Source organism: Taudactylus pleione, unplaced genomic scaffold (assembly GCF_031769625.1).
Source record: "Taudactylus pleione unplaced genomic scaffold, aTauple2 ptg001607l, whole genome shotgun sequence".
NCBI lineage: Eukaryota > Metazoa > Chordata > Amphibia > Anura > Myobatrachidae > Taudactylus > Taudactylus pleione.
In genome coordinates, this window is record NW_028286004.1 from 1,013,433 (window position 1) to 1,031,041 (window position 17,609).

Consider the following 17,609-nt stretch of genomic DNA (forward strand, 5'->3'; position numbering starts at 1 on the left):
TCTAGCTACCGACTGATCTGAACGAACGATCGAGTCAATCGTAGTCAGGCGCTGTCAGTCGCTGTATGCTAATTATGTTCTGATGTTTGCGGCCGTATGTGCTGTTTTGATGGTCACATGTCATGTTTACATGGACTATCGATCAGCTTCTTATTAGCTTGTTGGCAATTATCTAATTAAGTGTTTAACTCTTGCTGTTCTTTAAAACAAGGTTTTTCTCATGTGTCAATAAACTTTATTGTTCATTTCGTGTTTGTTTTCTCCGTTCTTATTTTTTCACACAATCTTAAAAACAAAGTAAAGTGTATTAACTGTGAATGTCCGTTTGCTAATTGTGTTAACTTTATAAATGCATGTGCATTTTGCGTTAGGATCATTTGCACTCTTATGTTTACAATTGCACACTGCGTGTTGTAGCCAATCAAATGTGACCTTATTTTTCGGCACACATGATTAAAGGATTGGTCAATAGTGTTGTTTTTGTTGAAAGTGTAAATATTTTAGCCAATCATATTTTTTCTACCCCATGTATATTTCATGTTTTCTGTAAAAACGCCCATTGCCATCATGAGAGCCGCAGCGTTTACCAGGAGAGAGCTGCTTGTCCTGGTAAACATCATGGACAGGCGGATCACCCAGGCTGTGCCGCCCATTACAAATAGGGCAAAACGGGCCGCCTATGCAGAGGTGAGGCGAGCCCCCCGATCAGCGGGCTTTCGCCGAAATATTGCTCAATTAGAGCGTTGCTGGTCGGACCTGGGCCGCCGGTCGCCAGCGCTCCTCAGGAATTTGTGTTTGCAAATACGCAGATGTAAGTATGCGTTTGTTTCAAAGTATTAATTAGTGGACTGTTAAAAATGTATGTTCGTTTGCCAATTATTTTAGTCAATGTTAAAAGACCCTCCTGTATATTGTCCCTATTGTACAGAATGTGTATTTGTATTGTGTAACTGAAATTCAAAACTTTATGTTTGTGTTTTTATGTTTACATTTTAGAAGCCCAGCTGAGACAGAGAAGGGCACGGCGTCTACAAAGACAAGCTTCAAACCAGCAGCCCTCACCTACATCTCCTCAACCCAGCCCTCCCTCCCCACCACCATACTCCCCCAGTAACCCTCCCTCCCTGTTCCAATCCTCCCCAAGTCTGCCTCCCTCCCCTGCCCACTCATCCCAAATGTCCCAAATATCCCCTCCCTGTGATCTTTCCGCCTCCATTTCCCCTTCCACCATTCCCCCCACTCCCGCATATTCACCCTCACCCGAAGCTTCACCGGCACCATCTCTTGCTGTGTTTGATCACTCTCAGGGTATGTTTTTTTGCTTTTAATTTTTTGGGGTGTTGTTGCTAGCCATGTATTTGTTTTTTTTTTTTAGTTTTTTTGTTTTTTTTACATTTGCTGGATGGGGTTTAACATCATTCCGCAATAATGCTGTTTTTCAGACTTACAACCTTATGTTTATTGTCTGTCCCTTTCTTTGTTTTGTGGTCCTCAAAAATTTTTTTTTGTTTTTATTTCATTATTTTTTGGAGTTTGAGGAACTAATGCTTAAATTTGGATTAGTATTTTACAATGTCCAAAATCCTGTTACCAAACTTGCCAAGGTGCTAGGAACCAGACTACCCTTGTTGATGTTGTGTACACTGTGTTTAAAATGTACTAATGTACTTAGGAAAAGTGATGTTTTTAATAGGCCAAAAAAAAATTTTTTTTTGGTTTATCAACAACATTCTAGAAGTGAATACGTGCATTGGGTTTTAAGGATATGGCCATCATGACTTAAGAATACACCTCCCATTATTTGTAACATCATCATAGTGGATCTTGGATTATGCCACATAGTTAGGGTTTAAAATTTTTGGATCAAAAGAAAAATAGAAACCTATTAATAATGTTGTGTGTCTGATACTTTCAAACACACCGTAACATCAGTGTGTTTAAACACTTTTTGGTACATTGAATAATGTGTAATGTTCAAATATTTCTAATTGTAATGAAGTATTTATTCCGCATTTTTAACAATTTTTCAACAGATCTAACCCACATCCTGAGGGATATTCGGGAGGAGCTGCGCGAAACATCGGGCTACTTATTGCAGGCCTACTGCTGCCTCCATAGAATAGTGGGGCGTTTGGAGGATGTTTAGTTTTTTTTATGTTTTCTTTGTTACATTTTTATGACATTTCTAAAAAAAAAATTAAAGTTTTGTTATTTCCAACATTTGTCCTCTTTTTTGCCACACATTAAAGGGTGTAATTCTGCACGGGATAAATTTTAGGAACAAAGGTGGGTGCCTTTCCATAGTGTAAGAACTTAAAACATGTATTAGTAAACCTTACGATAATTCGCAGTAATGTCGTTTATTTTACAATTATGGTTTGGCATACATTATACACCTCAAAATGGCTTACTAATTTTTAATACAAACAAGCAACAACATTTTTGCATCATTTAAAACATTTATTACATAACAAACATGTTGCCAACAGGCTTTTAATGGTAAAAAATAAAATATAACAGATTCACACATAACAAATGTCCTCATGGTTTGGGCAAATTAAACATCTGGCTTAGTCAAACATAAACAAGTATAGTAAAAAACAAACAGATTTTGGAATGGAAAACATATCAATTACTAAAACAAAAGGCAAATTAACTAATCATTTTGGGGGATATCCGTACAAAATGTGTTAGTAGTCCAAAAACATACAGGGTATTGCCAATGGGTTCCATTTTTTATCCATGTTTTGGAAAGTGTTATGATTTTGTTGGTCGGAAAAGAAAACAAAAGAAAAAGGGCCACATTAAAATACATTTTGCAAAATTATATTTTCTTTCCCAAAAAATGTAAATATGCATAAATAAAAAAACGTGAAAAATCATCATCGTGTCTGGCCCGCCCGACAGCATCACAACACCTTTCTCCGGGGGGCCATCCTCTGGCAAGGCCTCCTCTGGCTGCATGGGTACTCGACTCCTTATTGCAATGTTGTGTAAAATCCCACACAGGACCACAGTGCGAGAAACCATATCCGGCGAATACATGAGTGCACCACCAGAGTGATGGAGACACCAGAACCGGCCCTTTAAAAGGCCGATACAGCGCTCCACCACCTGCCTGGTGGCAGTAAACGTGGCATTATATTGAGTTTGTGGCCCTGGTGTGGAAGTCAGCAGCCAGGGCATGCAAGGATATCCACTGGCACATGATGGAAATGGGACACCAAAAGATACATAAATTTACCATGAAAACATGTTTACACTATTACCATAGCTACATACTGGATTTTTACTTACCAAGAATCCACGCGTCACCAGCTTGCAGTGTGCTTAATTTTGGCCAAATCCCTGAATGCTGGATCACATACGCATCATGGCTGCAGCCTAGAAATTTAGCATTCAGGGAGAGGATCTGGAGGGAGGCATCACATAGCACCATTACATTTAGGGAATGGTAATGTTTGCGGTTCCTATATATTTGTTCCCTGCATGCAGGGGGCTGAAGTGCTATGTGAGTGCCATCCACTACCCCTATGACGTGTGGAAAGCCTGCAATTTTAAAAAACTTCTGCTTTACCACATCAAGGGCTTCCGTATCCAAAGGCATACTAATAAAATGTGCTAGATGATTGAAAAATGCATCTAGCACACGCCTCAGGATCCGTGAAAATGAGGGCTGGGAGAGGCCATCCACCAGCCCCACAGTGGTTTGGAAGGAGCCTGAGGCGCAGAAATGTAACACCGCCAACAACTGTGTAAGTGGTGAGATTGCTGTAGGAATGTTAATCTGACTTTCTAGATCATTCTTTATTATTGAAAGAGTGTCTAGGATAATATTAGGAGGCAGGTGATAAGCGATAACAACCACATCAGGCATTCCAAAAAGGGTGACACGTGTTCTATATATCTTGGCCATTGCATGCCTCCTATGCCTACGCCCAGGAGGAGGCTAATGAAGGTTGGTGGGGGTCAACATGGCCACTATTAACTGTCCAACATCGCTCTGTAAAGTGAAATTTATATTTTTAATTGGTTCTCCAGAGTGTATTGTGATATTTTGTGCAAAAATACTTAGCTTTATAATAATGGGGCATATTCTTAAATGGTCGGGCATTGCCATCTTCAGAAATCACTACATGTGTATTTGTTGTTCGTTTTAAAAATGAGAGGGAAAAATAAAAATAAAACATTTTTTAAGGACAAACCAATATTACTACTTTTAGTGTTAAAACCATGCTTAATTTTTAATCTAGAAAATATGAATTGTTGTTAAATGTACCAAATTAGAATTTAAAAATAGAACAATAAACAATATTCCCCAAAAATTTGGTTTTAAAACATAAATTAAACTAAAAAAAAGTGTATGTTTGAAAAAATAGACTCCAGACCAAAAAGGAGTGTTAAACACCTTTAAGAAAGATTTAAAATGAAAATTAAATTAAAAAACATACACAAACGAAGATTCTGATTGATGATCCAAAAATAAAAACAAACAAAATGCAGTAGGCTGGCACACTTACTTGATTCGTCAAATAACGTTGGATTTAGGAAGACAAAAGGCCGGCCAACCAAACAAAAAGAAAACCGGAACATGCCAAAAAACTAACAGTGTTTTTCAAACTCCAAAGCAATCAAATTTTAATAAAAAAAAACAACACCAAAAAAAAAAACACACCAAAAATAAAAAAGGAACACAAAACCCAACACCACAAAAAAGGAACACAAAAACAAAACACCACACAAAAACACAAAAAAACACCACACAAAAACAAACACAAAAACAAAACACCACACAAGAACAAACACACAAAAAAAATACAACAAAAAACAAACACAAAAACAAAACACCACACAAAAACAAACACACAAAAATAACACAACAAAAAAACAAACACAAAAACAAAACACCACACAAAAACACACAAAAATAACACAACAAAAAAGCAAACACAAAAACAAAACACCACACAAAAACAAACACACAGAAAAAACAAACACACAAAAAAAACCCCACAACCAAAATAAAATAATACCAAATAAATATACAACACGCAAGCACCTCGCAATCAAATTCAAACAAACACCTCACAAACTACACACAAGCACCTCGCAATCAAATTCAAACTATTTCACTATTATCCAACACCTCCTGCACCACCAAACACTCCAACTACAACCCACATGTAAGGGAACATTTGGCTTTGCCTTAAATAAAGAAACCAAACACCAATTATTGAAACATAGAGGAAAGGTGTGCATTTGTAATTAGGGAAATAAGGATGCATGGATAACCAATCCAGGGATGCGATCACATCTAGCCCGACCCACGCAGTGATTACGGAATGCAGGAAAGGTGTGCATTTGTAGTTAGGGAAATAAGGATGCACGGGAAACCAATCCAGGGATGCGCTCACATCTAGCCCAACCCACGCAGTGATTACAGAATGCAGGAAAGGTGTGCATTTGTAGTTAGGGAAATAAGGATGCACGGGTAACCAATCCAGGGATGCGCTCACATCTAGCCCAACCCACGCAGTGATTACGGAATGCAGGAAAGGTGTGCATTTGTAGTTGGGGAAATAAGGATGCACGGGTAACCAATCCAGGGATGCGCTCACATCTAGCCCAACCCACGCAGTGATTACGGAATGCAGGAAAGGTGTGCATTTGTAGTTAGGGAAATAAGGATGCACGGGTAACCAATCCAGGGATGCGATCACATCTATAAAGAAGTCTGCAGAAGCAGTATTCTTCATGCTCTCTCACAGGTTAGCAGAATGGCAAGTGAGGAGCATGGTGAGCAAAGGCCAACTGAGCCAGGTAAGTTCCAATCACAGTTTTGACAAAAAACAAGAACTGGTCATATTTCCCATACAATTGTTAAAAAATGTTACTATTTTAAAATTTTTTGAAGGTGCTGGGAATCAAAGTCCAGCAGTAGAGGAGGAGGCGGGCTCAAGCAGGCCAAGGCCAAGAAACCCTCCATTTTCACGGATCGAGCTTGAGACATTGGTGACCATGACAATGGAGAACCTAGTCAATGCACCCAGAAATATGGGGGCTGGAGCCAAAGACAGGATTTGGGAGGAGATATCCAGGGCTGTTAATGCTGTGGGGACAACCTACAGAACACAGAAAGTCGTAAAAAAACAGTAAGAAAATGATATTGTGAGTGTTCTGAAGGCCAGAGCTTGATCTTATTTCTAAAAAATAACACTTAACTTTTCAAAAATAACATTGACAGCTGGACGGATTTCAAATACCAACTGAAGAGGAAGCTACGGAGTAGGGTGGACCATGCTGCGGGGACAGGTGGTGGTCCCATCCCTGAGGAGCTGGCCTTGACAAGGTTGGAGACGTTGGCTCAGGGATGTGTGATGGAAGAGGAGATAGTCGGCGTGTCCACTATGGACACTGACATGGCCGACTTCAACGCTCCACATGTGCAAGAAGGTAATTTAATTTTGTAAGGCAAAAAGTATAAAGCTGAAACGTCTGTTTTTTGTTGTGGGGAAAAACAAATAACATTTTTAATTTTATATTCCAGACTCAGAGGAGGTAGTGCCTGCTCCTGAGGTCAGGTCTGGGTCCAGCACAGATGGGGACACTGCAGGGGAGGATCCAAGTACTCCATCTGGGGACCCTGTGGAGTCTACTCCAGGGCAAACATCAGACCGAGCAGTGCCTCTCCTCACCAGGTTGGTCTCCCAAACTCAGGATAACACATGTGTTCTTCTGAGGATGGAGACCACTCTGGTGAGGGTGGCGGTGGCCCTGGAGACCATTGCTGGGGCCCTAGATCGTTTGGCCAATACCCAGGAACAGGCCAACCCACCTGCCATGATGGAGCGAGACTCCCTTCCTCCCAGGACCACCACCTCTGGCAGCCCAACAGCCACCCCCGCAAGTATGGAGAGCCCTATGCCTAGGCCAGAGGAAATACCATCTACCTCTGGCCAGGCCAGTCTGCGTGTTACACGCCAGTCGGCTGTCCGTAGCTTACCTCTTCCTCCAAGCCGGCCCAAACGACGCAAGTAGCCCTGGATATCTCCTCTCTCACCTGTTGTCCAGTCCCCATATTTCTGGTGACCAATGTCTCAAGCTCTTTGTTTTTTTTTTACCCCCAATTTTTTTTTTTCATTTAATTTCTTTATTTTAATTATATACAAATGTTGCCAAAACAATTATTCTTGACATTGTGATGAAAGGCAAATTTCACAAAAATAAAAAAATGTCAAACCAAAAATGTCTATCTTTAACTATATCAATGTATACAAGGTTTAAACAGTGTGGTATCTGAAAAGGCTGCTACGCAAAACACAATGCTAGATGTTTTAAAAACTGATTGAAAAAAAACTGTTTAAAAAGCACAAAGAAACATTTTGGTTACGAATTCACTAATGCACATGCAAGTGAAATGAGTTACAAGGTAATTAGCAGTGTAAATAGTTACAATGCAGCAATCTTAGCTGCTTGGTTTGTGTGGTTCAAAATCGAAACATCGCAGGGAACATAAGATTAACGATTGTACTGTTGTGGCTTATGGACGCTTCTTGCCTACCTTAGCCTGGACGATCAGCCTGTTCGTAGAGTGACGTTTTCATGCATCCGCAATTCTTGGTCGTACGAAGCAGGTAATTTATGCACTCCCCTAAAACGCCTGGAAACGCTGAAGAACGCCTCCGTTTCCAGACCACCACCCCCGTATATCAAATTTAGCAACCTACTTCCGTGTCGGAAGCCCTACGACCGTCAGTATTTGTGATCGGTAGAGCTCGTACGCACATGCGCACTGCTAGCCGTGCGCAGGCGCAGAAAGAAAAACATCGTATGCATACGACCGTGCGGCCGCAACGACCGACTCTGAATGAGGTCCTCAGTTAGGACCACTTTTCTGCTGTTCTCTAGGGGGGATTTTTGGGAAGGCATATCTCAGGGTAGGGGGCGAATTTAGACTTGGGGTTTGTTTTATTAGGTAGCTATTGTTCCAGGATAGGTGCTTTTGGGGTTCAGGTAAATTAGAAAGTAAAATTTTTTAAACTATTAACTAAATAATGCACCATTAAACAATAGGAAGTTTCAACTTGTTGCGCAGCCTTAGTTGGTGTACTCACTGTGACTTCACTTGGGTGCACCAAGATGGCTGTCGTATGTGGGTGTTAGTGGCGCTAGGACCCGGCAATGACAGCGGGCAGTAGCAGCAGTGGGGATCTGGTGGTGCAGTGGAGATGGTGGTACACCCATTAGCGGCTGCCGTGCAGATGTCAGTGGAGGAGGTGGCATGGGTGTCAGCGACGGAGGTGGCGTGGGTATCAGTGGCAGCTGTGCTGGCATCCACAGGACCCAGAGGCGGTGCCGGCAGTGGCGGCGGGCTTGGGTCCGAGAGGATCCAGTCCTTGCCTGCCATTCTGCAGAGTTCGGCAGCGGAGCCCGTTTCAAAAATGGCGCTTCAGCACCATTTTTGAAATACAAAGATGGCCACCATGAGCCAATCATGGCTTGCGACGTCATCGCCCTGCCCTTTCGACTGGCTTATATAAGCCAGCACAAGGACGCGGCATGGCAGTCCTACGGCCAGGAGGGAGCAAAGAAGAGTTCCTGAAGAAGGAAGATGCCAGAACCCTAGTGGGCGGCAGCCATGCAAAAGAGCTGACACAGGCTACTGCCCACTAGGTGAAGAGGACAGCAGAAGCCCTGGGGAGGTGGCAGCCATGCAAAAGAGCTAATTGGCTGCCACCCCCTAGACGAAGACCCCAGAAGCCGTGGCAGGTTGGCGCCTGCCAGGCAAAGATGGTGAAGCCCTAGCGGGTTGACGCCCACCAGGTGCAGATGCCAGATGTCCTATTGGGTGGCGGCCATCAAAAAAAACTGAGACAGGCTGCTGCCCACTAGGTGAAGATGCCGGAGCCCTGGCGGGTCAGAAACAAGCCTTACACTCACAAAACATACACACATGATCTCTTCCTTGCCCTGTTCTTTATCATCTCTGCTGGTGATACCCAGCTGTGTACCCCATGCAATTTCCATTCATAATGTCAACAAGACCTAGGATGACCACAGAACACCGGCGGCCAGTGCCAGGTAAAAATCCATGTGGGCATAGAGCTAAAATTTATGAGGGCCTATTGTGTGCCGCCGCAGAGAGTGTGAACAGCGCCAGGGGGATGTGACTAGTGATGTGAGAGGTGTGACCAGTGTTGTGAGAAAAGTTACTTGTCACAAATATACAGTATATATATATATTATATATTCAGAGACATGTGGGACCCTGTCCTAAGAGGTCTCCCAGAGCTGCCAGTGGTCGCTCACTTTGCAAGTGAAGTAGGCGGTCCAGATGGCCGATGATACGTTTTGCGCTGAATCTCGTTATCGTGACCCTGCCCCCTGCTTCACAATACTGATAATCACGGCATTGTGTAACTGGGGTGGGTTCACAATGATGCGATCACACTCCCCTGTGCCACCCACTTTGCCGTGCCATGCCCCCTCTCCCCCTGAAAGTATGCCTAAAGGTGTAGAAAACATTAGAAAAGAGAACAATCTTAAATACGACATGTAAAACACAGGAAAAACAGCGTGCTGTCCCAAATGGCCCTCTGTCATGATGCATGGAGCAGGACCATGCTGTCATATCTATAGCAACCCCAGATACCAGCAATTGCCTATCATATGTGAAGAAGAAAAAAACAATGACGTGCCAAGCTGCCAAGAGACGCAGTTAAAGAATAATCAAGCACAGGTGCACAATACACATCAATAACATAGTAATGATGAATATAAAGTCAAAGAATATAGGCACTCCAGAGATGTAAGTTAAGATTTCTCAATAATAGCTGAGAAATTACTCAGTTATTACTGATACAAGCCTGCCCCTGTCCCCCCACAAACAAATACAAAATAATGACATTTGCCCTACTTTTAGTTTATAATACACAATCTAGACACATGCGTGTTAATTATGTTGTATAACATGTACTCCGCAGCCCGTGTCTATTTGGCAGGACAACAACTACAAGAACTGAAGATAAGCCAATGGAGGGGGAGGTACTGAAGACTAAAAATAAGAGAGGAGAGACTAGCAAGAACTAGGGATGGCCACCGGTAGGTTGCCCATCAATGGTTGACATCGATGGTACCATTGGTGGATGACATTGATGGTATGAAACCATTGGCTGTGAACCATCGATGGTTTCATCCACCAATGGTCATCTATGTTTTAATATTGGCCGGGCAGTGGGCCAATCAGGGAGTGGTGGCGGGACTTCGCGGGTCAACTCGGTGGGCGGAGCTAAGCTCCATGTCCCGGCACATGGAGGGGGAAAGAAAAGCCTTGTTTGGCTTTGTGCCATCGATGGCGGTGAGCCATTGGATCAAGGCACACCCATCAACCATCAGTGTTTAACCAATGATGTTTGTTAATCATCGATGGTTGATGGCCATCCCTAGCAAAAACAGAGGTGCATGAGAGAAACAGAGACATAGACGGACAGAAGAGTAACAGTGGGGAAAAGAGGAAGACAGAGAGGGGTTAAGAGACACAGCAGGAGAGGAGGAGGCAAGAGAGACACAGTAGTGGGAGAGAAACACAAAAAGAAAGAGATGGAAGGTTGTCAGAGGGAAAAAGAAATAGAAGAGGGAGGAGAGAGGGATAGGGAAGAGAAAGATGGAGTAAGAGGGAGTGAGAGGGGAGGATAAAAGAGGGGGGATAGCTGGAGAGAGAGGGAGGAGAGAAAGAGAGACAGAAGGAAAGAGACAGAGAGCTAGTAATAAATAAAATATTCTCTTTTGTGCTTATCTGTTTGAAATGTTTAGGACTATTGACCTTCCTCCAAAAATAATTGTTTTTATTTAAGGTTTGATACACTATAAAATATATCTACTGCTGTATACATAGAAGATATATATATATATATATTTATATATATATATACACTGTATATATTAGGGATGTGCAGGCTCGGATAGGTTCGAGTTTGCACGTGGAGTTCGGATTTTTCCCTCCAAAAAAACGGAACTCAGAACGAGGCAAAACGTCATCTTACATGGACGAACATCATCATTCCTGGTCTTTTGTCCAGGAATGATGATGTTCGTCCATGTAAGATGACGTTTTGCCTCGTTCTGAGTTCCGTTTTTTTGGAGGGAAAAATCCGAACTCCACGTGCAAACTCGAACCTATCCGAGCCTGCACATCCCTAGTATATATACATATTATAGATACATATAATAGAAATTCTGCTTTAGGCCAGTACTGCTGACAAGTGAATTGTGGTGAAGATCATTTTAAAGTGGTAGAAAGATTTTTGTTCTGGATATTATCTTACTAACATATTTTTTTATTACAAATGCATTCATTAATACTTACCTACTCTCTCACATCTACAGGGAGACTCTTGACATTGTTGGGAGTTCCTTGGACCCCCAGAACAGTGGTCCTTCCACATCTTGCCCAGTCCTAGTGAAGTGGGCAGGATGGGGAATATAATCTGTAGGGAGGGAGCAGGGTCAATATAATGTGATTCTCATAGAATCGCATCATATTTGCCCTGCCTCCTCCCCATGGACTTGTAAACAGTGGCATTTTGCCACGAGGAGGCGGAGCTTAATGGCACAAAGCTCCCAGCCCCACCACCATCATTTGGCGCCTGCAACTCCAGCTTCTCCCAAAAAGGGGACAACATAGGTAGGCAAGTATGCATACATTAAAGGTCATTTTCATGGGTAGGATGAAAAATCTATGCTACTGATAATTCTGTGGGAATCTTGCAGCTTGTATATTGTATCTTATTTGCTGTATCACCCCGAAATGCAGTCACATCATCATCATACTGCCACTCGGTATAAGTTGTGCACCCAAGATGGCTGGTACTTTCCGTTGGTGGCATTAGAAATCTGTGGAGCTGATTATTCTGTGGGCATCTTGTTTGTATATTTATATTTTGTACTTTTCATGTATAGGCAGCTCCATGTATTGCTTATTCCCAACCTTTGTAACCTATGTAGTGAACCCAAGACTGCTGCATAACCTTGTGCTTTCATGTGTAGAATGAAAAATATGTGTTACTGATGATACTGTGGGTACAGTAGCTTGTATCTTTTGTATTTCAATTTCATATTTTCACCAACTATAACTATAATAGTGTACCCAAGAGGGATGCAAATGTAAAGTCCTCTTTAAGAAAATCACTATGTAAATTAGTATTATGAATAAAATATCACAGTGTCATTGTTTCACCAATTATTACTATCTTAAGCTAAAGAAATGCACAACTTTCTGTATATGTGTAGAATGTTACAGGCATCATTTACTTTGTGGTGCAGGAAAAGAGCCCTGTGACCCAGTGCAGCTTTTCAGACTGGGGTATTTTTTACATCGTATTGAAATACTGTCATTTTCATATAAGAGATATGTTTAATAAAAATAAACTAAAATTTTTTATATATTAAATAGGGTAAATAGCATGCACACCACATACTATACAGCCAAATTCTGCCATGTCCTGGCGTCCTGTGTCCATTGTACCAGCCTCATGTCCATCACTGTCCATACACAGCTATTCACAATTCTGTATCCACAAAATCAGCTTCATAGTCACATATTTACCATATACTGTGGGCGGAGAAGCATTCGGTTTTTTGGGTACAGTATTATATTGTAAAATGTTAAACATAGAATATATAAAATTATATAATATAGAAATATAAATCTATCTACCCCACATGACACTGAGGGCCTCATTCAGAGGCGGTCGTTAGATGCAAGCGGTCGCTCTGAATCAGGGTGGCTGCTTGCATCCTGAACGGCCGCCTCCTTGTCGATCGTTAAGCTGTGGGTGAAAGGGGCACATACACTAGACGATCTACTCCCTGTCCAATCTCTAAACGATTTTCCCTTTATTTTTTCCCTTGAAATTTTATCTTTCAATCTGAACGATTTGCAAACGATTTGCAAACTATCTTTAATAGATCAAATGAAATTGACCTGCATGTTCGGTCAACTCACGAGACGATCAAATGACCAGCGGGAGCGCGCATCGTTGATCATTAACGACCAAACACTGCACGATTTATAAACGTTTGAACGATAACGACGTCGTTATCGTTCAATCGCCTGCTAAAATCGTGGATGCCCCCCAGAAAAACACCCACAGCTATAACGACCGACATGGGGCTTACGACCAGACCCTAGGGTAGGGTCTGGGCACTCGTAAGCCCCAGGGAGCTTCCTACTCTGTTCGAGCAGGAAGTTCCCCACTGACATCAGCAATGGTGTCAGTGGGGCCGCTCCCAAACGGCAAGCATTCCGACTGGAACGCCTCCGTTTGGCCGGGCACGCCCCCGGCCCACCCAGTAAACGGGGCGAGCTGTCACTCAACATCGACAGCTCGCCCCGTCTGCTACGAGACCCCTAACGACGGAGCGCCCATCGTTAGCCGGGTCTCGCTTATGCGCACGATGGAGCCGGCTCCGTCGTGCGCATGCGCTGTGGGGCAACATTGAGTCGGTTGTGAGTGCTCACTTTCCAGGGAATGTCCGTTGTCCATTCATTATATATGTGCTGGGCTGTAGGTGACTAGCTCAGATATGTGCTCCTTACTATACAGCACTGCCCCTTTCTTCCCAAAATGCTCTGCTGAGCCACTGTCAACACACAGAGCCTGTGCAAGGGAAGAATTTTATGTTCAGCTGAGCCAGTTATCACATTGCCAAACACTCAATTTCGACAGCCAGCGTCGCCTTTTATATCTGTACCTTTGCCTCACAGTTCTGCCGTTTCAGGAATGTCATTCTGCATTACGTCATTGTTAATGAGAACTTCTGGAACAGCTTTCCTGTGCATTCTTGAAAAATAGTGCTGATATATACAAGGTTATTGGGGTTCAGAAAGAGTTTTAATGTAAGATGTATAGACAGGGCAATTCATTTTGGACAATTCCTTGTTTTTACAGTGACCATTTCTGTCCCTTTCACAGATCAGGAGCGGATTGGCGTAGGGTCTGCATATGAACAGGAGGGCAAGGTACAGTTTGTTATAGATGCTGTGTATTCCATGGCCCATGCTCTTCACAATATGCACAAAGCTGTGTGTCCTGGCAGTATTGGGCTCTGCAGCCGCATGGACCCAGTTGATGGAGCTGAACTACTGAAATACATTCGTAATGTTAACTTTACAGGTAAGAAAAGCATGAGATTGCTAACCTAAAAATTGTTTATTAATCTAATGTTAATCATTTTGGTAAATAGCAAATTACTGATGTCTTATATCCTGTCACTAATGTTTTTCATGTTCTAAAATGCTAATTTGTAGGAGTGGGATTACAGTGTGTGCGTGTGTGTCCTCACTTACTTCCTTATTCTCAGTGATGCAGTTCCTCCACCAAAGTCTTCTGCTTTTGATTGTGAGTAGATGTAGTTTGGCCAATCTATCACCAGATCTAGGGAAGGGAGAGGCGATTGTGTAGATCCCTCCCCCCCATGTAACACTTCCCCCTTGCCTACAGCTGTCGGGCCAGCTCTAGCTGCAGAGAGCAGGTGTGTGGCACGTCAGGGCAGGGAGAGAGCAGAGACTGCTGCAGATCAGTGGCAGCAGCCTCCCTCCTCAGTCCAACATACAGCAGTCTCTGCTCCCTCCCTGCCCTGATGTGCCACACACCTGCTCTCTGCTGCTAAAGTTGCCCCGACAGCTGAAGGCAGGTGTTACTGGGATCAATCACCCAGATCGCTCCGCCCTGGATCCACCACTGACTCATGTACAGCACACACACCACACTTTTGTAAATAGCATCTTACATTTATTGAAGGTGGGTGGAAAGGGGTAAGTAAGGGAACAAAAAGTATTGGCGGCAACCACAAAATGACCATAGAGCAAATATGGACATATATAATTGTAACAATGGACAATAATTCCTCTGGGTACCCAATGGCTGCTATGGACAGTGGGTCTGATTTAGACCCGGACGCTAAGAAGTGTTCGCTCGTAGCTGCCGATGGTTTGCATTGTGCGCATGCGTATGTATCGCAGTGCGCGTGCGTGAGCCAGTCACTGCGATCGGGAACCGTGCTGTCGTAGCACAAAGTCTGAGCGCTACTTTGAGTGCCGTTTGTGGGTGGTAACAGGGGAAGGTGCTAGTGAACGGGGGGGGGGGGTGCAAACACAGGCGTGTCTGAGCGTCTAAACGGCATTTAAAGGGTGTACATACTTAGCATGGAGGTGTCATTGTACACGTCACCTGGTTGTATTTCAGTCTGCAGTGATTGCAGTGCTTACGATGGGGCAGGGTCTACCTCAAGCGCTGCGTGCAGCTCCGATAGCTCTCGATGTTGCCGATTAATCATACACTTCCTGGAGATGACGTGTGTTAAGAAAGGAAAGTGGGCATATACACCTGTGTCTGCTCACTAACCAACCTTACGCCACACAAAGCGATTGCAGAATTTGTATACCCGGGCCCTTTTGGCAGCAAGTGATCGTGGTTTAGTGTCCGGGTCTGAATCAGGGCTTTTATCTCTTTTTCTTACCCAGGCAATCCACACATTTGCACACCTCTCAGTGGTACATACTACATACCTCCCAACATGACCCATTCCAGGAGGGCAAAGTGCTCTGCACCTGGGCCTCTTCATTTATGATTGCCGTCACCTGTGTTTAACTAGTTAATTGATAAGAAAGGTGGTTTAACACAGGTGACTGCAATCATAAATTAAGAGGAAAGACCAGGGCCAGAGCATTTTGTCCCTCCTAGAATGGGTCATGTTGGGAGGTATGCTTCAGCAAGTTGGGTTCTGGTTTTGTATATGTTTAGTATTACGTTTGCTTGACAATTGTGCGCACCAACATACATTCACCAGCCGCCTCACTTATCCTATACCCCATTCTCCCACTGTATGATTATATTATAAGGCCCATTTATCAGATAATATTGTTTAACTACACGCCTAGCAATATTTGGTATTTTAACAATAAAATCTATATACTATTTTAAATTCTACATTATTGTAGTGTCTTTATTATCACTATTATTAGGGACCTCAGTTCACTTTACTGTAGTTTCATTAATATTAGAGTCTTATAGACAGCAACATTATGAGCATATTAGGTTAGCACTTGGGCACTATATTGTGTATTGTATATTTATTATGTAAATTAAAGGAGGGTGGTTACCTCTACCCCAAAGCAACTCCCTACCCACGTTAAACTAATCTTTAGCACGGAGACACACAACACAGGCTTAACAAATGCTCAGTTATACCCATTTTCGCACATGGTTCCAACCCAAGGAAGGACGGGTGGGGTGCGCTGTTCGACCCGTGCTCAACCTTGCAAGCTAGCCGCGTCGGATCCCCGGTGTCACTGGATCTGGGTTGGTCCGTTTCCACCGACAAAAATCCCAGGTTGATGCACGTTCATGTGCATCAACCCGGGATTTTTAAGTCGGTCTAAAAGGGGTATTACACTGCACCATTACCCAGGTCCATCCTCAGACTAACCTTGGTAGCTACCCAGGTTTGATTCCCAGGTCACTTGACCTGGGTTACTTTTCAGGGAACCTTTTCCACAGAGCTGCTACCCAGCAAAACCCAGCAATAACCTGGGTTATTGCAGGAGTGGAAAAGGGGTAATATATACCCATCAATAGTCAAGTCCACCTTCAAGATCATCTGTAGAAAGGTTCACATATATTTCCATTAGTTGTAAAGTCAATTTACAGCATATGCCTATCGACTAGTAATGTCCAATAAAATGCCCATTAGTTAAAAATGCACATCAGTAGAAAAATGGGCAGTAATATTCCCATGAATAATAAAAGTAAGTAGTAATATCCACTTATCTGCCAAACAGTATTGCCCAAATATATGCCCAACTGTAGTAATGCCCACTTATATACAGATCTGTAGAAATGCTTATTTACTGTATATGTCCCTCAGTAATAATGCCAACTTACATGCCTATCTATACATGTAATTTTCACCAAAATATCCATTACTAGTAAAAGGAACATTCCTGTTTGTGTTGTGGAAAGGGTGAAGTTCACATTCTTAGCCCAAGTGACTGACTGCACTTTTGTTAATTCCATGGCAGCGAAACAAATATATATATATTGCCGTATACATAGGTACATACAGACTTATAGAAAAACTAAGAAATGCGTTGAACAGACACAAATCGATATGATGAATGTATAAACAGACTTAAATAGGGCTGTCAGACAAATGCACATACAGATAAACTGGAAAGACAGATAGAACTGCATAAGGTAGATAGAAAAAGATTCTGTAGATAGAGATATAGGATCAAAGGTAGAAATGCGGTTAAACTCACAAACTGGAGGTCTGACCGTATTTCTCATATACACCAAGCCTTAGAATGTGAAGCACTCAGTGGCTCGGTTGCAGTGGGTAATGCCATCTTCCTGATGGCGTTATCCTACAGAGGGGAAAAAGGAAGAGAGAGGGGGGGGGGAGGGAATGGGTACGAGAGAGAGATTTTGGAAGGGAGTGGGACAGAGTGATGGGGTGGGAGACAGAGAGCAAGGAGGGAGACAGAGAGCAAGGAGGGCACAGAGGCGGAGAGAGAGAGAAGTGGAGGGAGAGAGAAGGAGAGAGAAAGA

At 42.9% G+C, this 17,609-nt stretch overlaps 1 protein-coding gene across 1 annotated transcript in view; it reads left to right on the plus strand.

Moving 5' to 3' along the window:
• The window catches only part of GRM4 (glutamate metabotropic receptor 4), a 330,292-nt gene that overhangs the window by 262,747 nt on the left and 49,936 nt on the right, over window positions 1–17,609 (plus strand). Inside the window, exon 7 of the mRNA XM_088464206.1 lies at window positions 13,974–14,174. Coding sequence (XP_088320332.1) covers window positions 13,974–14,174 — 201 coding nt within the window. The remainder of the gene's footprint in view (window positions 1–13,973; window positions 14,175–17,609) is intronic.